The 19,908-nt window shown below is 41.1% G+C and overlaps 1 protein-coding gene across 4 annotated transcripts in view; it reads left to right on the top strand.

The window, feature by feature from the left end:
- The first annotated feature begins 11,886 nt into the window (after positions 1–11,886).
- Positions 11,887–19,908, top strand: part of LOC110948981 (FERM, RhoGEF (ARHGEF) and pleckstrin domain protein 1 (chondrocyte-derived)) — a 61,783-nt gene continuing 53,761 nt past the window's right edge. For 2 of the 4 annotated variants that reach the window (XR_007946343.1, XM_051958659.1), the window contains exons 1-2: positions 11,887–12,148; positions 17,190–17,396. Coding sequence is in view for 3 of the 4 variants with exons in the window: in XM_051958659.1 (XP_051814619.1) it covers positions 17,217–17,396 (180 nt within the window). In the remaining variant the exon portion in view is untranslated. The remainder of the gene's footprint in view (positions 12,149–17,189; positions 17,397–19,908) is intronic. The other 2 variants (XM_022190773.2, XM_022190772.2) reach the window with 1 other exon arrangement.

Here is a 19,908-nt window from a genome sequence, read left to right as displayed (position 1 = left end):
ATTATATTAAAAAGGACCAAACTCCACTTTGTTTTAGCTCCTTTTCTACTTAGCCAGACTTATAACCAGGTTTAGAGATTGTTTTGATTCGCTGACACAGAGTGGAAGTGGCAGAGAGGGAAAATCTAGTTAATAGAGCTGGAGCAAGTGTGTGCCAGCTTCTCTCCTCTGAGACGCTTGTCAACATCCACCTTCAGCCCCCTGATGTAAGGAAGCCAGTAAAGAGTAAGTCTGTGTGGTCTGTTTGTGCTGTTTCACTAGCTGAGGTGCTTTATCCACCCTGATGAGATGGGGCCGAGGGCTGGAGGACCTAATGGTGAGAGGTCTCAGCGGGGTTCATTAGGAACCAGAATCCCTCTGGCATCACTCACTCTTCAGCAGTATCATTTGTGTTTGTGCTAACGTACAGTCAAACGAGCCACAATATCCTTGTTGTCCGGTGGAGGAGGTTTTAATGAGAATATATTACAGGAATCAGCTTAATAGTTGTTGTGCAGCTTCATTTTTTTTACCCGAGTCCTTGCAGAGCAAGAATGACTTTCCAGGAATCATGAGGTGCAGAATTCTCGACGGGGAACAGACTGGAAAATAAAAATAAAATCAGCTTGAAAACAACCCCCTGAGTTCCACGGTGTAGGTGTATGAATTAAATAGGCACTGACTCACTGTTACCTGCTCTCAGCTCTGGAAGCCAGCAGCTCAGAGGCACAGACATTGCAGCTGTGGCACAGCGCACCGTGTTTGTTCCAGCTGAGATCCTCTACATCAGTATGTCAAATGTCAAGAGGAAAGAGGAGGGGGAGTTGCATGCGTCACGCCACCACCAACACCATCCGCATCTCCCCCTTTACTGCAGCACAGTCCTGGCATACAGTAGCAGTCCATGACAAATAGGCTGTGTCTGCCCTCTCCTCTTTGACTCCGGGGCACACAAGTTCAAGAGGCTGTTATTCTGGAGTAGAGGAACACCCTGCTGGCTCAGCAGTTTGGAGGATGAAGGAGATTCCAATGCACAGACCAAACAAAGGAGGCTTTAAATTGCTTTAATCCTCTCATTGATCAGTGGAGCATTAAAGTCTCAATGTGGCCCAGACGGGAGCTGAAATGTGTGGAAATGAGGTTTTTGTGCCTTTGCAGCACAGAGGAATTGAGGAAATCAATAGAGTGTGATATAAAAAGAATTTATGTATTTAGAGGTAATGTTTTCTTTCTGACTGAGTAATGACACACCACTGCGTAGTCTGTGTAATCCTGTTGTCACATTTAAGATATCACCCTGTGCCTGTCTGTTTTGCTTTTCTAGGTGTTTGGACCTCTGGATGTGCTTGTGAAAGATCACATATTGCCTGTGCTGTACCTTAGCAGGAAGTCACCGCTGCTGAAAAGACCAGAACCGTTACCAACCCACACTCTCAACCCCCCTCTGATGCTTCATGCCTTTTTGTACTGGAAACAATGTTGATGTGCAGGAGGGGGAAGATGGAACAAACAAGCAGAGCTAGGACTGTCAGAAGGCCTAATAACTAGGTGTCATGGCAACCAGATGGCAACACATGAGTTGTCAATTTCACAGTCTAATTTGCCGCTGTAACCGAGGAGTGCATGTGTGTGTGTAGGGGGGAGATCTGTGCAAAGAATGAAAGATTCCTCCACTGAATACATGGATTTTTTGTGTCATAATCTCAGCTGCCATTATCAGCAGCAGGCATTACAGCGTGATTTGAACCAAATCACAAATATGCCGTACATGGACAGGCACGTGTGTTTGCGAGCTTAAGAATTGTTTATAAGACGAGCCTTAGAATTGAAATGTGATCAGAATGTGCTTTTTTGTTATTTCATTTGAACTGTCCTTTTAGGAATTCTAAACATTTCACAAACCATCATTGAAAAAATGGCATCCTTTGCTCAGTATCTTGATTAAATCACACCTTATGCAAGGAACAGCAAACTTATACAATATAATGCATTATAACAGAAAAGCATGCAACTGCATTCTGAGTCATACTCTATGGTGTAATGTTACTGTGTTCCCTCATAATCTAAACAACAATGAAAAAGAAAGAACCAAAATACATTGTCTGGCCAAAAAAAAAATGTAACACTGTAATATTTTGTTGGACTGCCTTTAGCTTTGAGTATGACACTCATTCGCTGTGGCATCATTTCAATAAGCTTCTGCAATGTCACAGCATTTATTTCTGTCCAGAGATGCACTCATTTTCCACCAAGATTTTATATTAATGATGGGAGAGTCGGACCACTGCACAAAGTCTTCTCTAGTACATCCCAAAGATTCTCAGTGAGCCTCAGGTCGTCTGGACTGTGTGGAGGTCAATCCATGTGTGAAAATGATGTCTCATGCTCCCTGATCCACTCATTCTCAATGTGAGCCTCATGAATCCTGACATCATCGTCTAGGAACATTCTCATGCCGTCAGAGAAGAAAAACTCCATTGATGGAAAGACCTGGTCATTCAGGACCTCATTCTTTGGGAACATAACGTTGCTGAACCTGACCAACCCCAGATCATAACCCTAACCCCCACAGGTTTGTAGGCACTAGACATGATGAGTTCATCACTTCATCCACCTCTCTTCTTACCCTGATGCGCCCATCACTTTGGAACAGGGTAAATCTGGACTCATCAGGCCACATTTGTTCCTCAGAGATGATGGTTCCCCACAATCCTTCCAGGTTTTATTAATGCACTGCATGGTTCGTAACCTGATTTTAGTAGTTTCAGAAATCTCCTTGTTGTTTGCTTTGCTTGATGCAGGCTAATAATTTGACCCTTCTGAGACAGATTAACGTCCTTTCTACAACCACAACATATGTTTTCCAGCATGGTTGTTTAAGAAATGAGAAGCTCCTCACTGCATCAGCTAGGGTTAAATATATTCACCACTGCAGTAATTATTCAATGGAAGGCTCTTACCTTTTTGTTTAGTCAAATCCAAGTGGCGACATTTTTTTTGGCCAGGCAGAGTAGTTTGACTTTGAGGGTTGTTTAATAAAACTCTCACATATATTGTGCTGACTAGTCTGACTGTAAAGTGCACCTGCAATTATGAATGACTCCTAATGTGTTAAATTGTGTTTTTCATGTTCAGATGAACACTAACGTGCAGCACCGTATTACATTATTATGTAAACTAAATGTTAGAAAGGCACCGGTCCCTGGAGTGATCGGTTTACTCACATCAAAGCAGAAGAACATGTTGATCAGCTGTGGTCATCAGCGGTGTCTTCCTGCTTTCTTTGTGCTTTTTCTGATATGTCCCCAATTTAATCTGATCACTAATATTGCCTAGGAGAAATTTTACCAAACCTACCCATTATTTTTTCTAGTTTTAAGCAGCTTTTATAACACAATTTCATGTAAAATGCCTCGGATGAACAGCGGTGAAATTGTTCTCAGCGACTCCAGAACTCCAAATCTATACCATCTGTCGCTGCTGTGCAGTCAGCTCAAGTTATGAATTTAAATACTAATTGCATGGATTTATACGACAGCTGAAGGATTTTATGTGTTCCTAGAAATGACACGAGACAAAATGCTCCCAAAGTGATCTGTTTTTAGGTTAACATAAACACAGAACAAACACACACAGGAACATAACGAAGCTCCACTGATGAGATACGGATAAAATATAAGATCAAAGATTAAAAATAGTTTGGTGTAAACATTACCAAATATGGTACTTAAATCGGACTAAGCCGATAATGAGCATGTGGACACCGTCGGGCACAAAATCTCTTCCCATGGTGGAAATTATTTCTAGCCTAATAAATTCAAACAGGAATGTAGCAGTAATAAAATCAGTGTAATCCTGCTGCCTTTACACATTCAGTGGCAGTAGGGAGAGCAGTTCGTCTTCACCCGTTCCCTGTTTTCTTCTTCCTCTTTAAATAGAGCATGTGATGAGGCTCCCCCCTGCTGGTTTCCTTGTCTTGTGGAGGTGGAGGCCTCGGCAGGAGCTCCATGATGCTTATATGTGGAGCAGGAAACCTAATAATTCCTGAGCCTCGGATTGTCGCTTTCTGCCAAAAAACAGATTCTCTTCCTCCATCTGCTTGATCGGTTGTAACAACTCCCTACTTCTCAACAATACTTTCACATTTTCACCCCCGTTCTATCAAACAATATGTTTTCTCAAGATGTGCATGATTTTTGTGCCTGCTGACAAAAATCACGATTCGAGAATGTCAAGAAAAGAAGCAAGTGACTGAAATCAATAGGCTACAAACTGATACTAGAAGATAGTTTGGATCCAAGTATTTCGATATGTTGGTGTCATGTATGACTTTTACATTCTCTCTTCTCCTCTCTTATTTTGCCTTATAGAAACTGTCAGGGCCCTCTTCAGTCAAAGATCATTGAAGACTAATCAAGGATGCAATTCAACCAGTGCAAAAATAAGCACAAATGTTGCTGATTTATGTTGATTCATGATGTAAAGACGTGAATTAAGTTCATTTATGTGCATACAGTGTGTCTCACGAATTCACAATACCATCCCTGACTTTCCATTCATCAAAGCCAAAATTATAATAAAATAGAAGCAACTGAGGCATTTTGTGAAGTTAAAGCAGGCAGCATTACTTCAAGCAAAAAGACTGCAGTTAGTGGACTACGCTACACACAGCTGTGTGTGTGTGTGTGTGTGTGTGTGTGTGTGTGTGTGTGTGTGTGTGTGTGTGTGTGTGTGTGTGTGTGTGTGTGTGTGTGCGTGTGTGTGTGTGTGTGTGTGTGTGTGCATCCAGACTGACTGGAAGTGGAGGAGTTGGAGGAACGTGAAAGTATAGCTCTGACTCTAATGACCTGGTATTCAAAGATGGTGGGAGACAGTGACAGGGCAGTAGACGCTGCTGCTGCTGCAGAGACTGAAATAGAAACCGAATCTCATTTCCATCCTCCATCCCTTCTAAAGGTGAATAGTCCTTCGGGGATGGATATTGCCCAGGATTGTTAAAAAATGTGTTTCAGATGGAGATTAGGTGTGAATAGACCGCTGGACTGGATTTTCCTTTTCAATTTCTCAAGTTTAATGCAACAAATGTTTGTAGAATATTCTGTATATACTTTAATAGGTGCTTCGTGAAATCATATTCTAAGAATAAAGCATTCAATTCCAACAGCTAAGTATATTTTCGCTCTAGAAATAGTAGTTTGACAAAACAAGTCAGTAATGATATTTGACATTTGCCTTATAAGACATGAAAGAAAAATTTCCAGAAAAGTACTCTGGACTATAATCTCTAATGACTGTGAAATTAGGAATTACAGCTGCTGAACTTGTGAACCGATCAATTTGCACATTGACTGAAAATCAAAGCTTGTTAGTTAAACTTGAGCTGTGACCGTTTTCTCAACAGAGTTTGAAAAAGTCTAGCAAATCTGTTTGGAACGCTGACATAAACAGTGAAGCTCCAAACTGCAAACATAAGACTGACATTCATTTGATACTAAACTAAGACCCCTGCTGCTGAAACACACCATGTGGTTTATTGGAGTTCCATTACTGCATGTAGAGAATGCTCCACACTCTTGCCTATTTTTTGTAACTGATAAGGTCTCGGTGTTACGTCCACATATATTCATCTGTACACAAAAATCAGTTTGACTCTATTTATGTTTAGTGTCATTTTAAGTGATTATGATTCAGTCTGATTTAGAACCTGCTGAGACATATGCTCAAATTAAATAGACAGGAACCACCTGCTTATGTAGACTCTGTTGTGAAGGTGGCTGAGAATGTTAAAGGTGTTTTTAGATGCGTGTATCCGTGGGTGGGAGACTGCATGCAGTGTAAGATTAGATTTATTTGGTTGATATTTCAAAACACCGTAAGACCTTTACCCAACAGTGTATCATATTATATTCATAGGGGTCGGTCAGCTTGTTTTTGCCCTCCAGCAAGTTTATCTGGTCACAGTGTGGCTCCATTTGAACACTTCACTCCAAGTACCCAAATCAGAAGAAGACAAGGGTGAGAATTCTGAGTTCATTCATTTATTCATAAATTTCAGCTAATATACACTGCTTGGCCAAAAAAAAAAAAAAAAAAGTTGCCACCTGGATTTAACTGAGCAAATAGATAAGAGCCTTCCATTGGATAATTACTGCAGTGATGAATACATTTCAGCTGCAACAACTTATTTAACCCTAGCTGATGCAGTGAGGAGCTTCTCATTTCTTAAACAACCATGTTGGAAGACATATGCTGTGGTTGTAGAAAGGATGTTAATCTGTCTCAGAAGAGTCAAATTATTGGCCTGCATCAAGCAAAGAAAACAACTACGGAGATTTCTGAAACTACTAAAATCAAGTTACAAACTGTCTAACACATTATTAAAACCTGAAAGAATAGTGATGAACCATCATCTTCAAGGTAGAACATCGCTGGTCATGTGGTCTGATGAGTCCAGATTTACCCTGTTCCAAAGTGATGGGGGCATCAGGGTAAGAAGAGAGGTGGATGAAATGATGCACTCATCATGTCTAGTGCCTACCAGCCTGTGGGGGTTAGGGTTATGATCTGGGGTTGGTCGGGTTCATCTACGTTATGTTCCAAAGAATGAGGTCAGCTGACTACCTGAATATACTGAATGACCAGGGGCCTCACTTATAAAGCTTGCGTATGCACAAAACAGGGCTAGAAAGTGGCGTACGCCACTTTCTACGCAAAGGTTGTTATTTATACAAACAAACTTGGCGTGAGAATGTGTGCACCGGTGCACCAACCTTGATTCTTGATGCTTGTGTACGCACAAAACAGGGCTATAAAGTGGCGTAAATCACAACCTTTGCGTAGAAAGTGGCGTATGCTGTGTACGTTGTGATTTCTAAATACACTGAATACACTGAATGATTCAGGTCTTTACATCAATGGAGTTTTTCTTCCCTGATAGCATGATCATGTTCCAAGATGACAATGTCAGGATTCATGGGGCTCACATTGTGAATGAGTGGATCAGGGATCATGAGACATCATTTTCTCACATGGATTGGTCTCCACAGAGTCCAGATCTCAGCCCCATTGAGAATTTTTGGGATGTACTGGAGAAGACTTTGTGCGGTGGTCCGACTCTCCCATCATCAATGTAAGATCTTGACAGAAAACGAATGCGACTCTGGACAGAAATAAATGCTGTGACATTGCAGAAGCTTATCGAAACGATGCCACAGCAAATGTGTGCTGTTCTCAAAGCTAAAGGTGGTCCAATGAAATATTAGAATGTGTGACTTTTTTTTGGGCCGGGCAGTGAATAATAGATGTAATAGCTCTGAGATTGACTGTGTCAGATAAAAGTACAGTGAGCTGAATAAAAATCAAGTATTGTCCTATAAATAAGCAGTAGCCAGTCTTAGAATGTAATCTTTCAGTGTGTACAAGTAACCCTGGATCCATCAGCGTGAAGCTGACTTGATGATTTAATTCACGATTGCATAACTGGATAAGTGATCACTAAGAATGTGGCATCAAATCTTGATCGCTTACATAACTAATCCAAAACAGCATTGTCTGTGGACGGTTTTCTCATTTTCACGCTCTCCCTGAAATGTTCCTCTTTGCCTCAGTTCCAGCAGAGTGCCTCCAGAGGGACCACGGAAGCTGCCAAGACACCAAGTGTGATTTCACAATCTTCAGTCCCACACCGCTAAAGCGTAGGAGACTTCCCTTCCTGCCAGTGAGAAGGTGGGCGAGCAGCAGACATGAAACAGAGACACGGAAAAAAAACATCCCTGTTTTAGTCTTCTAAAGCCATGCTTATCTTTTATCCCTCTCCCTGCATGCAACTACATACATGGAGAAGTGGGCGATGTGGAGGCACTGATCCAAGCTAACCCCAGGCCAACTGTCATAAAAATAAAGGAGGAGAAGAGGGGAATATACAACAGAGAACATTCAGCAATGATTACATAATTGAAACAATTGACTGTTTATAAATTGATTGATTAATCCAGTGGCTCTCTGAAGTCTGATTGGCCTTTTTTTTGGTGCCTCTAGTATCCACAATCATGCTGGGTATCAGTGGAGGGCCTCTGGATCAGATCTCCATGCATGAAGTGTGCGGAAATAAATTCAAAACCACCACAAACGAAGATAAAAATAAATGCAAAATTGGATGACTGCTACAAAAGAGATGCAAAATGACTACAAAGGGACGATCAACGGCCACACAGATGAAAAGCAAAGATAGTTCATGCAAAGATTACAACAAAGAGATAAACAAGAACCAAAATTTCCCCAAAGATACAAATAAACACAAAAAGAAGCAAAACTACCATGAAATGATGAAAAACTGCAACAAATATAAATACAAAAAGGAGAACTGCTACAAAAGACATGCAGAATGGCGACAAAGGGACAATAAGCAACCAAAAAGCAACAATGTCTCCAAAGAGTTACAAACAGCAGCTAGTTAGTGATATTTTTTCATATTAAAACTTTAAATAAAAGTAGTTTTTAAAGTTCATTTATCACACAGAATAAACATTGTAGCTATTATAATGTGCAGCTTATTTTGCCAAAAACAGGGCTTTAATGTACGACTTTCTGTGCTCTAGTCTGGTCCTCTCTTTCGAAAGTTTTAAACCCATCCATGGATTAACCTATTTTTGTGCTCTTGGTTCAGTGTGGTTTAAAGCTACATCAGTCTTCAGGCTAAGACGTTCCATCAGTTTCCCCATGATGCGGAACAATCCACAAGTTGAGTAACATTACAGCCCTCTTGTTGGCCATGACAGAGAAGTCCTGTTCTTGGACACTGAGTCTGTGTGTCTTCTGGAAATCAGCGTGATCACGGCAAGCTAATGTCTTTAGCTTCCATTGCCTGGTAACGAGAATGCAGCCTAAACTGATTTTCAACTGCTGTTTGTATGGAACAGTTTTTCACTGTCCTGCTGTTCACATGTGATCATGAGTTTGAACTTTTCCAGCCCCACAGAGTTTGGCATCCTGCTGTCTGTCACTCATGCTTCACAGCAAACCAAAGCACCCTCCAGTGGATCCTAGGTAAAGTGCAGAGTCTTTGCTGGCATCAGAGGCCATGCACAGTGTTATTTTATTATTTTTAATGCAAAAAGAGAGCAAGTTTTCTTTTAGAGTTGTCTATAAGAAAAACAAAGTTTCCCTGGCAACTCCAGTGGAAGCTGTTACATAGTTAACCCTGACCTCTGCCTTCTATCAGTGCCACTTTATTTACTGTAATAAAATAGATGCTAAAATCATTTTTACTGCTTCAAGTGAACAGACCACACACTCGCACACACTTCACACACAACTAGGATGGAGCACAGGGCGGGACACTACCCACTCCCACTCCTTCATATAAATAAAAGAGTATCTGTTTCACTCTGTGCAGACCTTTGTTAATACATTCCTGTTAGAACTTGCCATAAATGTTTAGCTTCTTCCCTCGCATGCGCTGATTTCTACTGTTTATGCTCTCTGAAAAAAAATACCCATTTGCGTTTTAAACTACACCATGGTGCCTGAGATGATTACATAAATTAAACTGCCATGTTCATGTGTAACAAAACACACTGACATTGTGAGACAGTTAAAAATAAGACGATTTTTGACATTTATGATTTAAAAATTGGATGTTAAAGGCGAATCATACTGCAACATAATGACACATAACTTGTGAGTGAGTCAATATAACCCGGTATGATGTCATGTAAAAACCAGCTGAGGCAAACAAGACACAAAATATCAAACATTTTCAATCTGAAAATACATAGAATTTATGAAAATGTTCAGGTAATTGGATGTCAAGTTTAGTGGCTCAACACAAAAATATAGATTTTTATATTGCAAAAAAACAAAATGTCTGGGTTTTTTTTACACTTAGATTGTGAAGTTCTGGACTCTGAGGAGGTCACAGATGTGTTGCTATGTTTATATGGTTCTCAGTTATTGATATCAGAATGCTATTGATCCACAAGTTCTATTATTGGTCAGGCTCTTTCTCACATACATCTCCTAATGTCTCTTACTTAATATTTTTTTCACAACAATAACTTCTTATTATTTTTCTCTCCTCTTGTCTCTTCTCTTTTCCTGCTTCTTTAATGTATTTTTAGACCAGTGCAGTTTACATTTTCCTTCACTCTTTTCTCTGAATTCTACCAGTCTTTACTCCTTTAGTAGATTTTTAACTGCATCATTTTCTTTTTTGCATCATGCTGTGTTCAGTCTTGGCATAGCTTTTGCCTTATGCTGTTTCATGTCCCATGATGCACTGAGCACCTCTCCTCTCCTCTCCTTCCTTTCTCTCTCCACACATTTGTATGCCATTATCGCATGTCACTAACTTTATGTTTTCTCTCTCCTGTTCTTTGTGTGTTGTTCTCTCTGCAGGTTTCTCTGGATCTGGAGCTGCACATGTCTGATCTGCAGTTATTGGCCTCCCCAACCTCCCCAGTGTTCATAGTTCTTTCATGTGCTGTTTGTCTGATTTCTATCCGCTATCCTTTTCTCTCTCCTCCTTACAACACCCCGACTGATCAAGGCAGATGGCCACCCTCCCTGATCTTCTTGTTAAAGGGGACTTTTTCTTCCCACTGTCGCCAAAGAGCTGCTTTAAGGGAATCTTTGGATTTATTGGCTTTTTTGTCTAAAATATAATTTCACTTTAGCCATATGGTTGACTTTGTTTTGCAAATTCATTTAAGGAGTCTTGATCTTATCTTGTCTGCCTGATAGTAGGATCAACACTTGGGTTATATCAGGTTGTTTGAATTGCGCTGTATGAATAAACTTGCTTCCATTTAATGACTCAATCCACAGGTTAAAAGCTGCTGAACTCGGGTGCAACATCAAAATATTCAACCTGTGCATTATGAACACTTTGTACTTTTAAAAACGCTATGCAATATAATTTCTTCTGCATCTACAAAATCTGTGCTGTCTCGGTATTTTTCTGCTTATGGGAGAATGTGTGCAATGTTAAATATACACATATGAAAGAACCAGTGCTAATGTAAAATTTTAAAAAGATATATTTGTCATTTTCTCCTGATTACATCGTCAGACAGTTTGAAATAAGATGATTTTGTGACAACCTCAAAGACAGTTTGGATGAAACTGGGAGGTTAAAGGTTAAACATAATGCAAAATAATGAAGCAAGATAGATAGATAGATAGATAGATAGATAGATAGATAGATAGATAGATAGATAGATAGATAGATAGATAGATAGATAGATAGATAGATAGATAGATAGATAGATAGATAGATAGATACTTCCAAAGAAATATCTTCCAAAGAAATCCTAAAAATATCTAATAAGTGATTACATATATATCAGTAAAGCTAGCGAAATTCGCTGGATTCGTTGATTTTTTTGTGTGTGAATGTTCTTAAAAAAACATATTTAACACTTCTTTATTTCCACCAAAAAATTAAAAAAAAATCCCGAAAATGTGAACATCAGAAGTTTCACTGTGAAAATACATATTTTTTTCCCCTATATTTTCTAAATTTAACCCTCCTGTTGTCCTTCGGGTCAAATTGACCTGTTTTAAAGTTTTAAAAATGTGGGGAAAATATATATATTTTCACAGTGAAAACTTCCACATTTTCAAAAAATTTTTTGGAAAATTTTGAACATTTTTTGGTGGAAAAAAACAAATTAAAAAATGCTTAAGAACATTCAGAAAAAATCGACCAAAATACAGTGAATTTCGCTGTCAAATTTGTTTTTTTTTTTATTTAAAAAGATAAAACTTTTGAGGGAAACTTTGAGTCAATTTCAGTCAATTTTGACCCGCAGGACAACACGAGAGTTTAACTATGCCTACAGTCCCTGCTGCCGCCACTAGGTGGTGCTGTTGCTCCTCGGTGTCCCTGCAGCTGAAGGTGGAGGTGCTGCGCCTCCTTCATTGTCTGAGTCAAAGCACCGGGAGTGGATCCGCCGCTCGGTTCTCTCTAATCCTCCCCGGCTCACTCACTCAGTCGTCCGCAATGGCGACCGCAGGAAGCCTCCGCCTCCTTCTCCTCTTCTTCAGTTCGAGCTGCATCTAGAACTCATTCCCTCCCTCTTTGCCGCTACTGGCCGGACGTGGATGTTAATATCTCCCCTTCAGCTGGGACGTACTTTGGTGTGGACAAGCCTGCATTTTCGAGATCGGGGTAAGAATCGTGCGGGCTTCTCTCTCTCTCTTCTGCCTCTCCGTGTGCTCTTCAGGGAAGTGATTCAACTTGTTTGAGGAGATTAGGGTTAAGTCTCGGGAGTTATCTTTCCCGTGTTGTTTTGTGATCCTGTGGATTTTCGAGGGAGGGGAATAAGAAAAGGGAAAAAAAATCATCATGTGCAGTCATGTTGGTGTCCTGCAGCAGTGTTGGGGGTTTGCATTGCATGGAGATATATCGTATGTGTGTGTGCAGTTTGTGTTTGCTGTAAGGAAAAAATGACACATGCATGTTGTGTGACATTTAAATTATCTAAAATGTCGCGAGGAAAGTGGCCATTCAATCTCCAGCCACTTTAGTTTGCAGAGCGTGTCCACCAGGTGAGTGCATTAATGTCACATCGACTGTACAGGCTGCTAATGTCCTGAGGATTAAAGCAGCCTGCTCTGTTAACCTACATTACATTTAAGGTGTGAACATGCTGCCACACTATGTGAGCCGGAGGGGGAGATCTCACCGACTGCTGGATTTCACCATTCCTCTGCACAAATTACATTTTTCCCTCCATGCATCCGTTTGGTTTCAGTTAATAAGCACATTGCTGTTAATACAGTGGCAACTTCAAGTGATCCACGCAAATGCCAGCCACACCCAGGTATCGGTGTCTGTTGCAGAACACACAGGAAACTGAGCTCTTTTCTTTCAGGTAGACAGCTGCCACAGCCTCTGGCCATTCAGCTGTCACTAAAGGGTTCCAGCTGTGCCACGATGGACTCCGCCGAGGGGCCCCTGAGCACAGAGGAGCCACTGTTACAACCCCGGCAGCTCCACATATTGCACACTTGTGGGGAATTTCGAGCAAACAAGTTCAAAGGCAGGGTGGTTTACCCTGAGAAACACTCTGGGGTCTGTAAACGCCCCCTTTGGCATTGTGCACCGGGCGAGCATGCTTTATGTCCTGACCTGGGAACAAGGTGCCGTCTGTACCACCGGTGCCTGTTTTGTATGTGTGTTTGTTCGGGGCCTATTCAGAAGAACACCCAAGACCGGTTGATTCATGATACCTGATGCAGAGGGAGGGTATGCGTTGGCTGAAATAATCACTGTCTACTCTTTCACTGGCCTCTGTTTCACTGCTGCTTTGTTTGAAGAGTGTCCGGTTACGTGGCGTGCATGTGCAGGTCACACAAGCCGTGAAATTTACAGACTCGACATGAGACACTTGCCAATAATCAAGGCGAGATCCGCCGAGCGACGACGAGGATCGAGTGTCATGAAACGGCCGGGCTTTGACTTGAAAAATATGTTTTCCATTCACGCCCCTGGTGACTGCGTTCGGTCTGTTTTCATCAACCCAAGGGAGAGTTCAGTTTGCACTTTAGCTGGGAAACGGTGGCATCTCACACCCACTGCTCTGCGGTGACAGTGTACAGGTGTGAATGGTACAACACGGTCAATAAAAATCCACTGGGGTTGAGAACGGTTCATCTAAGTTCACAACTGAGAACTAAAACTCAGAGATTGACCTTCAATATTCAAACTAAATTACACATTTCCTGCTTTAGTTCAATTGCAAATCGTCTTGGAGAATAAATAATCTTGATAGTGTGAAACCAGATCCAAAGTGAAACCAGCTACTGAATCACAGCCTTGTCAGTTGGCAGAAAATTACTTGGTAATCAATCAGTTATTAATCAAGCAAAAATACCAAACTGTTTCTTCAAAAATGGAACTATTGCTGCATTTCTTGGTGTCATGTTGCTCTAAATGAGATGTAATTGATGTTTTAACTACTAGTCAGCAGTTTAAAGATGTCAGCTTGGGCTCTGGGAGACTCTGATGGAGGTGCTTTGCAATTTCCCAGGTTTTATTGGCTGATTAATCAATTATTGATCACTAATCAGTAATGAGATAACTGTGAGTCGCAGCCCCATTAGTCCCAGCTCCGTCTGCAGTGTCTGGATGTAAACTTGCTATACCTCCCTTCAGCATCTTCAGCGGACTGTCATCAGACAGAATTTAGTGTATCCGCCGTCCTTGGCCTATTTTCTCTACGCACTCTGCTGGATTACATTATCCACTCCTTCGAAATGCCTTATTCAGCTTTCAGCTTCAACTTGGCAGCAGTCGTTCACCTCTGCGGCGGCTGAACAACTGCCCACTGGCCTCGGCGCTCCGGCGAGCCACTTGGTGAGGTCTCTGGATGACATCAGCCTGCTGGAATGTGCAATGAAGAGAAAATTAAGCAGGACAGCGTTGCCTTGGGGGATCTGGCCGTGGATAAGGTTGGAGGAGGGGGTGGCCGGGTGTGGATAGTGGCCTGCTCGTGTGTCAACTCGGAACAAATGAGTCCACAGCGTTGTCCAAACACAGCCCTCCACCTGGGAGAAACACTGACTGAGTGACACAGCAGATTATTCCACATCCTGCACCTCAGCGTTGAGTATCAGATGTGACCCTCCGTAGCTGGATACAGTTCTGTCGGATGAGCTCAATGACACCACCACTGATTTAATTTCCATTATCCATCGGGACTTTCCATACAGTTAAAAGACTTAGGAGCTGCACCATGCATAAGTGGAATAGTCAAAAGCTGTGTTGAGACGATGCTATATTGCCCAAGTAGAAGTGGAGGCCATCAGTTATGAATTCAGATGGTGTTCAGGAATGGAGGGTTTGCAAGTCTTTTTTTTAATCAGTTATCAGTCAGTTTGCAGTAATCGTCACTAAACGTGCTCGGTCAGCCCCATTTTAACCTGCAGCAGATTGTGAAGCCTCCTGTAGCATGTTTTGCTGCCTCAGAGGAAATAAATGAGCAGGGAGGAAATCTGCAGTCACACATGATGAGCTGCAAAAGACCGTCTGAGAATACCCAGGTGCTACAACAGCTCACCTTCAGTCTGTATTTGTAGTGTAGTTTGATTCCAGCCTGGGCTCTTTGCTGCATGCCATCACCTCCACACTTTCCTGTCTGATCCGTTTTAAATTATGAAGGCTAAAAAGACATGACAAATAAAGGCAGTGTGGAAATGCTAACTCATCTCCTCCACATGCAGCACCTTAGACCTCCAAAAACCAAGTGACAAATCGTCTTTACCCCACTTCTGCAGTGATTTATCAAAACGTTTTTGCTACTATTTATCAGTTTCTTCATGCACACTACTTAAGTCATTAATTCAAAACTTATTTGCAACTGATTTATAATCACTTTCCCACCATTTGTCCGTTTCTTTTAGCAGTTTTAACTGTTAAAATGTTATTTATCTATCTATTTGTTCTATCATCAGTTTAACATTATATCACTATTCATTAATTAGTTTTAGCTATTTGATTTTGTGTGACTTTAAGCTTTTTATCCATTTTGAAAGGAGTAGCTGTGTATTTTATCAGTTTATCCATGATCATTATGCTAACCAACGAGTGACGAATGAAAGCAAAAACCAACGTAAAACGTCTCACTAACATTTTCATTGCGCTTTAGCATTGTCTTTCTGTCTCTGAGAACTCTATTGTAGGAACAGAGCACCATTCCGCCAAAGGTTTGTCCCTTATTTTGGTAGAGAGCTCTGTCGGTCCCAAATCTCTGTTAAGTGTTTAGTTGAGTTGCTATCTGGTGACTGAGAAGCCTATAGCACATGATTCTCAGCTATTTCATTCCCATCAAACCATCCTGTGACCCCTCATGCACTATGGATGGGGGCATTTTCTTCATGGAAGGAAACGCTCTCATCTGGATAGAAATTTTTCGTCACACGGATGAAGGGGATGACTCAGAACAACTTTGTATTGATTTGTGGTGACCCTTAAAAAAAAAAAAAAAAAAAAAAAAACGAAACCAGGACACAAAAGACCTTTACTATGGAGGCTCAAAGGTTCAAGTTTTTTCACAGTTGATCCAGCACTGAAAAGTATTTAGACATTTAGACTTTTTCACTCTTTTGTCCATGGTTTTAGCTGCCAATTTGAACAATCTGTTCAAATAGTAATAGCTTTTTTTATTAGCAGTTTACCCATTTAGCACATTCAGCTATCTATTTCAACTAATTTCATCAGAATTTATCGATTAATCTTGTCTGTTTATACATAACTATTTATCCAGTCACTATGTTTTAACAACATTCCATAATGTTACCTGTTTGAACATTTTTTCTGTCACTTTTACCCAAATGTTCTCTGCTTGCTGACTTATCTCTCCACTTTCTGACCATGTAGTGTTGGATCTTTTTCTTAAATTGAACATCTAACTGTGGTTTTGTTTTCAAATTAGTTGATTTTTTTATACCTCTTGGAAACCTCAGACGTAAACATCTGGTTAGAGATCACTGCATCAAACAATGAGAAACGATTAACTTTTCTACAAACTTTTGTTGTGTGTCTTTAAAAATGGCTTATAAATGGTTGATCGTCCGACTTCCAACAGCTTGATTTGAATGGTTTGTTTATTTACAATACTTTACATTCAGTTTTGTACCCTTTACTCTCTGCTTACCTTCACAGCTCAATCAGTTCACATCTCCTGCACTGTCTTTACATGTCTGACTTGCACCCCTTGAGACCTATTAAATCCCAGGTCTACATATGTCTGTGCCTCCACGGCCCTAATGTCTTGCTTTTACGACTTCCCGGATCACTTGTCATTGTAGTGACTCTTTGATTTTACAGTCTAGCCTCGTGATTCGTTTGTCAAATCAAATTAGGGCCGCCTGATTTACGCTTTGAAATCAAGAACATGCTTGGATCTTTTTTTTTTACAGTAATTGGGGCTCCCACAGGCAACAATTATCACCCATTAGTGGCGAGTGCAAATACTGCATTTGCAATTATTCCGTTCGTGTGACGCTGAAGGTTGTGCAGCCTGTCCTCTGGGCCCTGATGTAGTCATTGTACTGTATCGCACCTACATAGTTGATGCTTTGCAGCAGAATGCCTAACTGAGTTAATTTTTACTTTTAAACTGCATTTTTGTGCTCTTGTGCAAGTGGATGGGTGTGGAAACAAGCCTTTCTGTCCCTGACTTTTCTGTCCTGGCTTCCTGTTGCAGGCTGGGCAGTGAGCAGTGCAGCACAGCATGGCACAGCCAGACCCAGAGCCAATGTCCTCTGGAGCGGGGCAGCGCCTTGGAGCCCCAGAGACCCTTGGCATCAGTACCTTGGACCCCGGGCACAGACCCCCGGCCATGCCCCCTGGACGACATGTCACCATCAGGGTCCGAATGTTGGACGACACAGAGGAGCTTTTTGACATCTCGGTGAGTTGCCATCGCCGCCTTGCCCACTCGCGTGTCTTGATGGGAATACTAATGTTGGAATGGGACTCTTCATTACTGCAAGTAGCCAAGAAGCATTTCCCCTTTTCATCATAGCAGCAGCGGCAGTCTGCGGTAACAGGTTGGCATGGCAACTGCATGTTGAATGCATGGATGGAACTGGAGGGATCTTTTCAGTAATGTCAGGGATCCTCCGGTTTATTGTGGTGGTATTTAATTTCTAATTTCCTAATCTCCCAAACTGTCTTAAATCTGCTTTACTCCTGTCGTATATCGCAACACGTTTATTCTTCCACTGTGACCTCCTGACAACCTTTACAATATTTCTTGGAAGCCAGTGCAGTCGTTTTCCTGCGGTGATACATTGATGATGTGTGAGAACCGCTGCTGCTTTCTAAGATAATGCGGAGAAGGCAAACAGGTACACAAGAGAGACAAGAGTATATTTCTTGTCTTTGAATTAAAAGAGCTGCCATTTGAATTCCATTCATGCTTTCCGGATTTAGAGGATTAGCTTTCTCATCACCCAGATCTAAATTTAGACACTATAGTCTGAGCTATTTGAACAGATTATGGGAAAGTGGTGTTAAAATTAGATAGTGATTGTAAATTAGCTCTTTATATGTGCTAATAAAGCTTCAAATGCAACATAAAGATAGATTCAAATTCTAGAAGCTGAACTAACAGATATTATTCCTGCTTTATTCTCACAAACATGGACATGGTGGTTATTTTTAAGTCAGTCACAGATATACTGTCCTGCTGCCCTAAATGCCCAGTTCAACCAATTAATCCACAGCTGAAAATAGTTTCTAACTAATCTACTGTTTGCTTCTGTTTGTGTAACATTTTCTAAAAACTGCAACACCCAGCTCATTTAGGAAACGAGTGGGACCTGTAAAAACAACTACAAATGTGTTTGTGAGCAGTTTTCAAAGATCTTCTGCTGGAACAAATGATAGCGATGTAGATAGGTAGTTAAAAGGCAAGAAGGACTTTTCTTTTGGTATTTAAAAGCAGAGATGATGGTGGAAAAGAATAGAACAGAACTAGCTGTGATCTGCCCAGAACAATGGAGCAAGGTGAGTGAGAAAAGATAAGCAGAAAGTGTTGATGGAAGGAAACCTACAGCAGCAGTCACAGAGGAGCCGTTTAATGTGTATGAATGGAGCTTCACACTAAAGCTGCCGAGCTTTACTGACAGTCAGTGTGCAGTGCAGGGCAGATGCGTCCTCATGGCTGTTTTCCCAAGGCAGTATGGGTAAACACCATACCTAAAGCGAGGCGGCTCTCCCTGTGCATGACTGCTAATCTTTCTACTGGTATCATGTGTTGTTCTTAATACTCAAGGCTCACTAGATTCTCCCATTGAAATCCTGTTTAATTGCTCTCATTTAAACCACATTATTTTTTGTGTGCTGCGAGTTAGGTGAGGCATTAACGCCTAATTTGTTTTAGTTTTAAGAGACAAGAATCTTGGGAATCTTTTAATTCTGCACTCTTCAAATAAGCCTCTGTGCCATATCTACGTTTGGCTTTATCTTTCCGCACGTTGCAACAATCACTTTGCCAATACTGGCCTTGAAAATTGATTTCCATCCAGCCGGTGATGCCTACACCTGATATGAGGGAGAGAAGGTGAGGAAGAGATACTATTCAGCCTGCGTCAGAGCTCGTAATCTGTAAAAAACCTGCAGCGAAGCTGGAAGGCTCTCCACGGTGATATCGGCCTTGGAGTTTTGTCAGCACACATTAAGTTTTTATGGAGTTTTAGTGTCCCGTAGTAGCGTTTAACACTGCTGTACGCTCACACTGGTGCTTTGAATTTCCTGACATGAAACATGTCAAATTATACAGCAGCTTCGGTCTAGTATGTCTTTTTCTCAGCACGAATTGTCTTCTTGTTTCCACTTTCTGTCAGTGTGATCCACATACTGGCATTACAAAACAGTAGCGTTGTCAGTGGGACAATAGCTGGATTTCATGCTGTGCATTTGAACAAATGTTGCATTGCAGGAATAATGCTTACATACCCTGGCTCCTCCAGTAAGTTGGCCTTCAGAAGGACTTAAAATGGCCATTATAGAGTAGTGGAGTGGTAGTAATGGTGAGCTTTTCTTTCACCAGGCAGGTTGGGCTGAAACAAGCTGAACATGGAGCTCAGGAGAGGGTAACAAAAGGCTCCTGCTACCACAGAGACTCATTCATGCTCAATTTAACACACATTATATTCTCTATCTCAGCTCAGCACTTGAGATAAAGTCTCAATAGGTTTGATATTATTTTTACCCAGAGGTATCAAAGGAATTTCGTCAGTCACTGGGTCGCATTTGGTGTAGAAGGTTGCTATTTATGAAAAAAGCAAAAATCTAGTTTGGTGTCATAAATGTTCTTCTCTATTTTCTTGACTGTTCTAATTTTCTAAAACCAAAAGAAGTATATTTAATCCTGTATGCATTCAAGTAGTGAAGTTAAGTTTCCTGACAAGATTTCA

This window comes from Acanthochromis polyacanthus, chromosome 14 (genome assembly GCF_021347895.1).
Source record: "Acanthochromis polyacanthus isolate Apoly-LR-REF ecotype Palm Island chromosome 14, KAUST_Apoly_ChrSc, whole genome shotgun sequence".
Taxonomy (NCBI): domain Eukaryota; kingdom Metazoa; phylum Chordata; class Actinopteri; family Pomacentridae; genus Acanthochromis; species Acanthochromis polyacanthus.
This window is presented reverse-complemented; position numbering and strand designations above follow the sequence as displayed.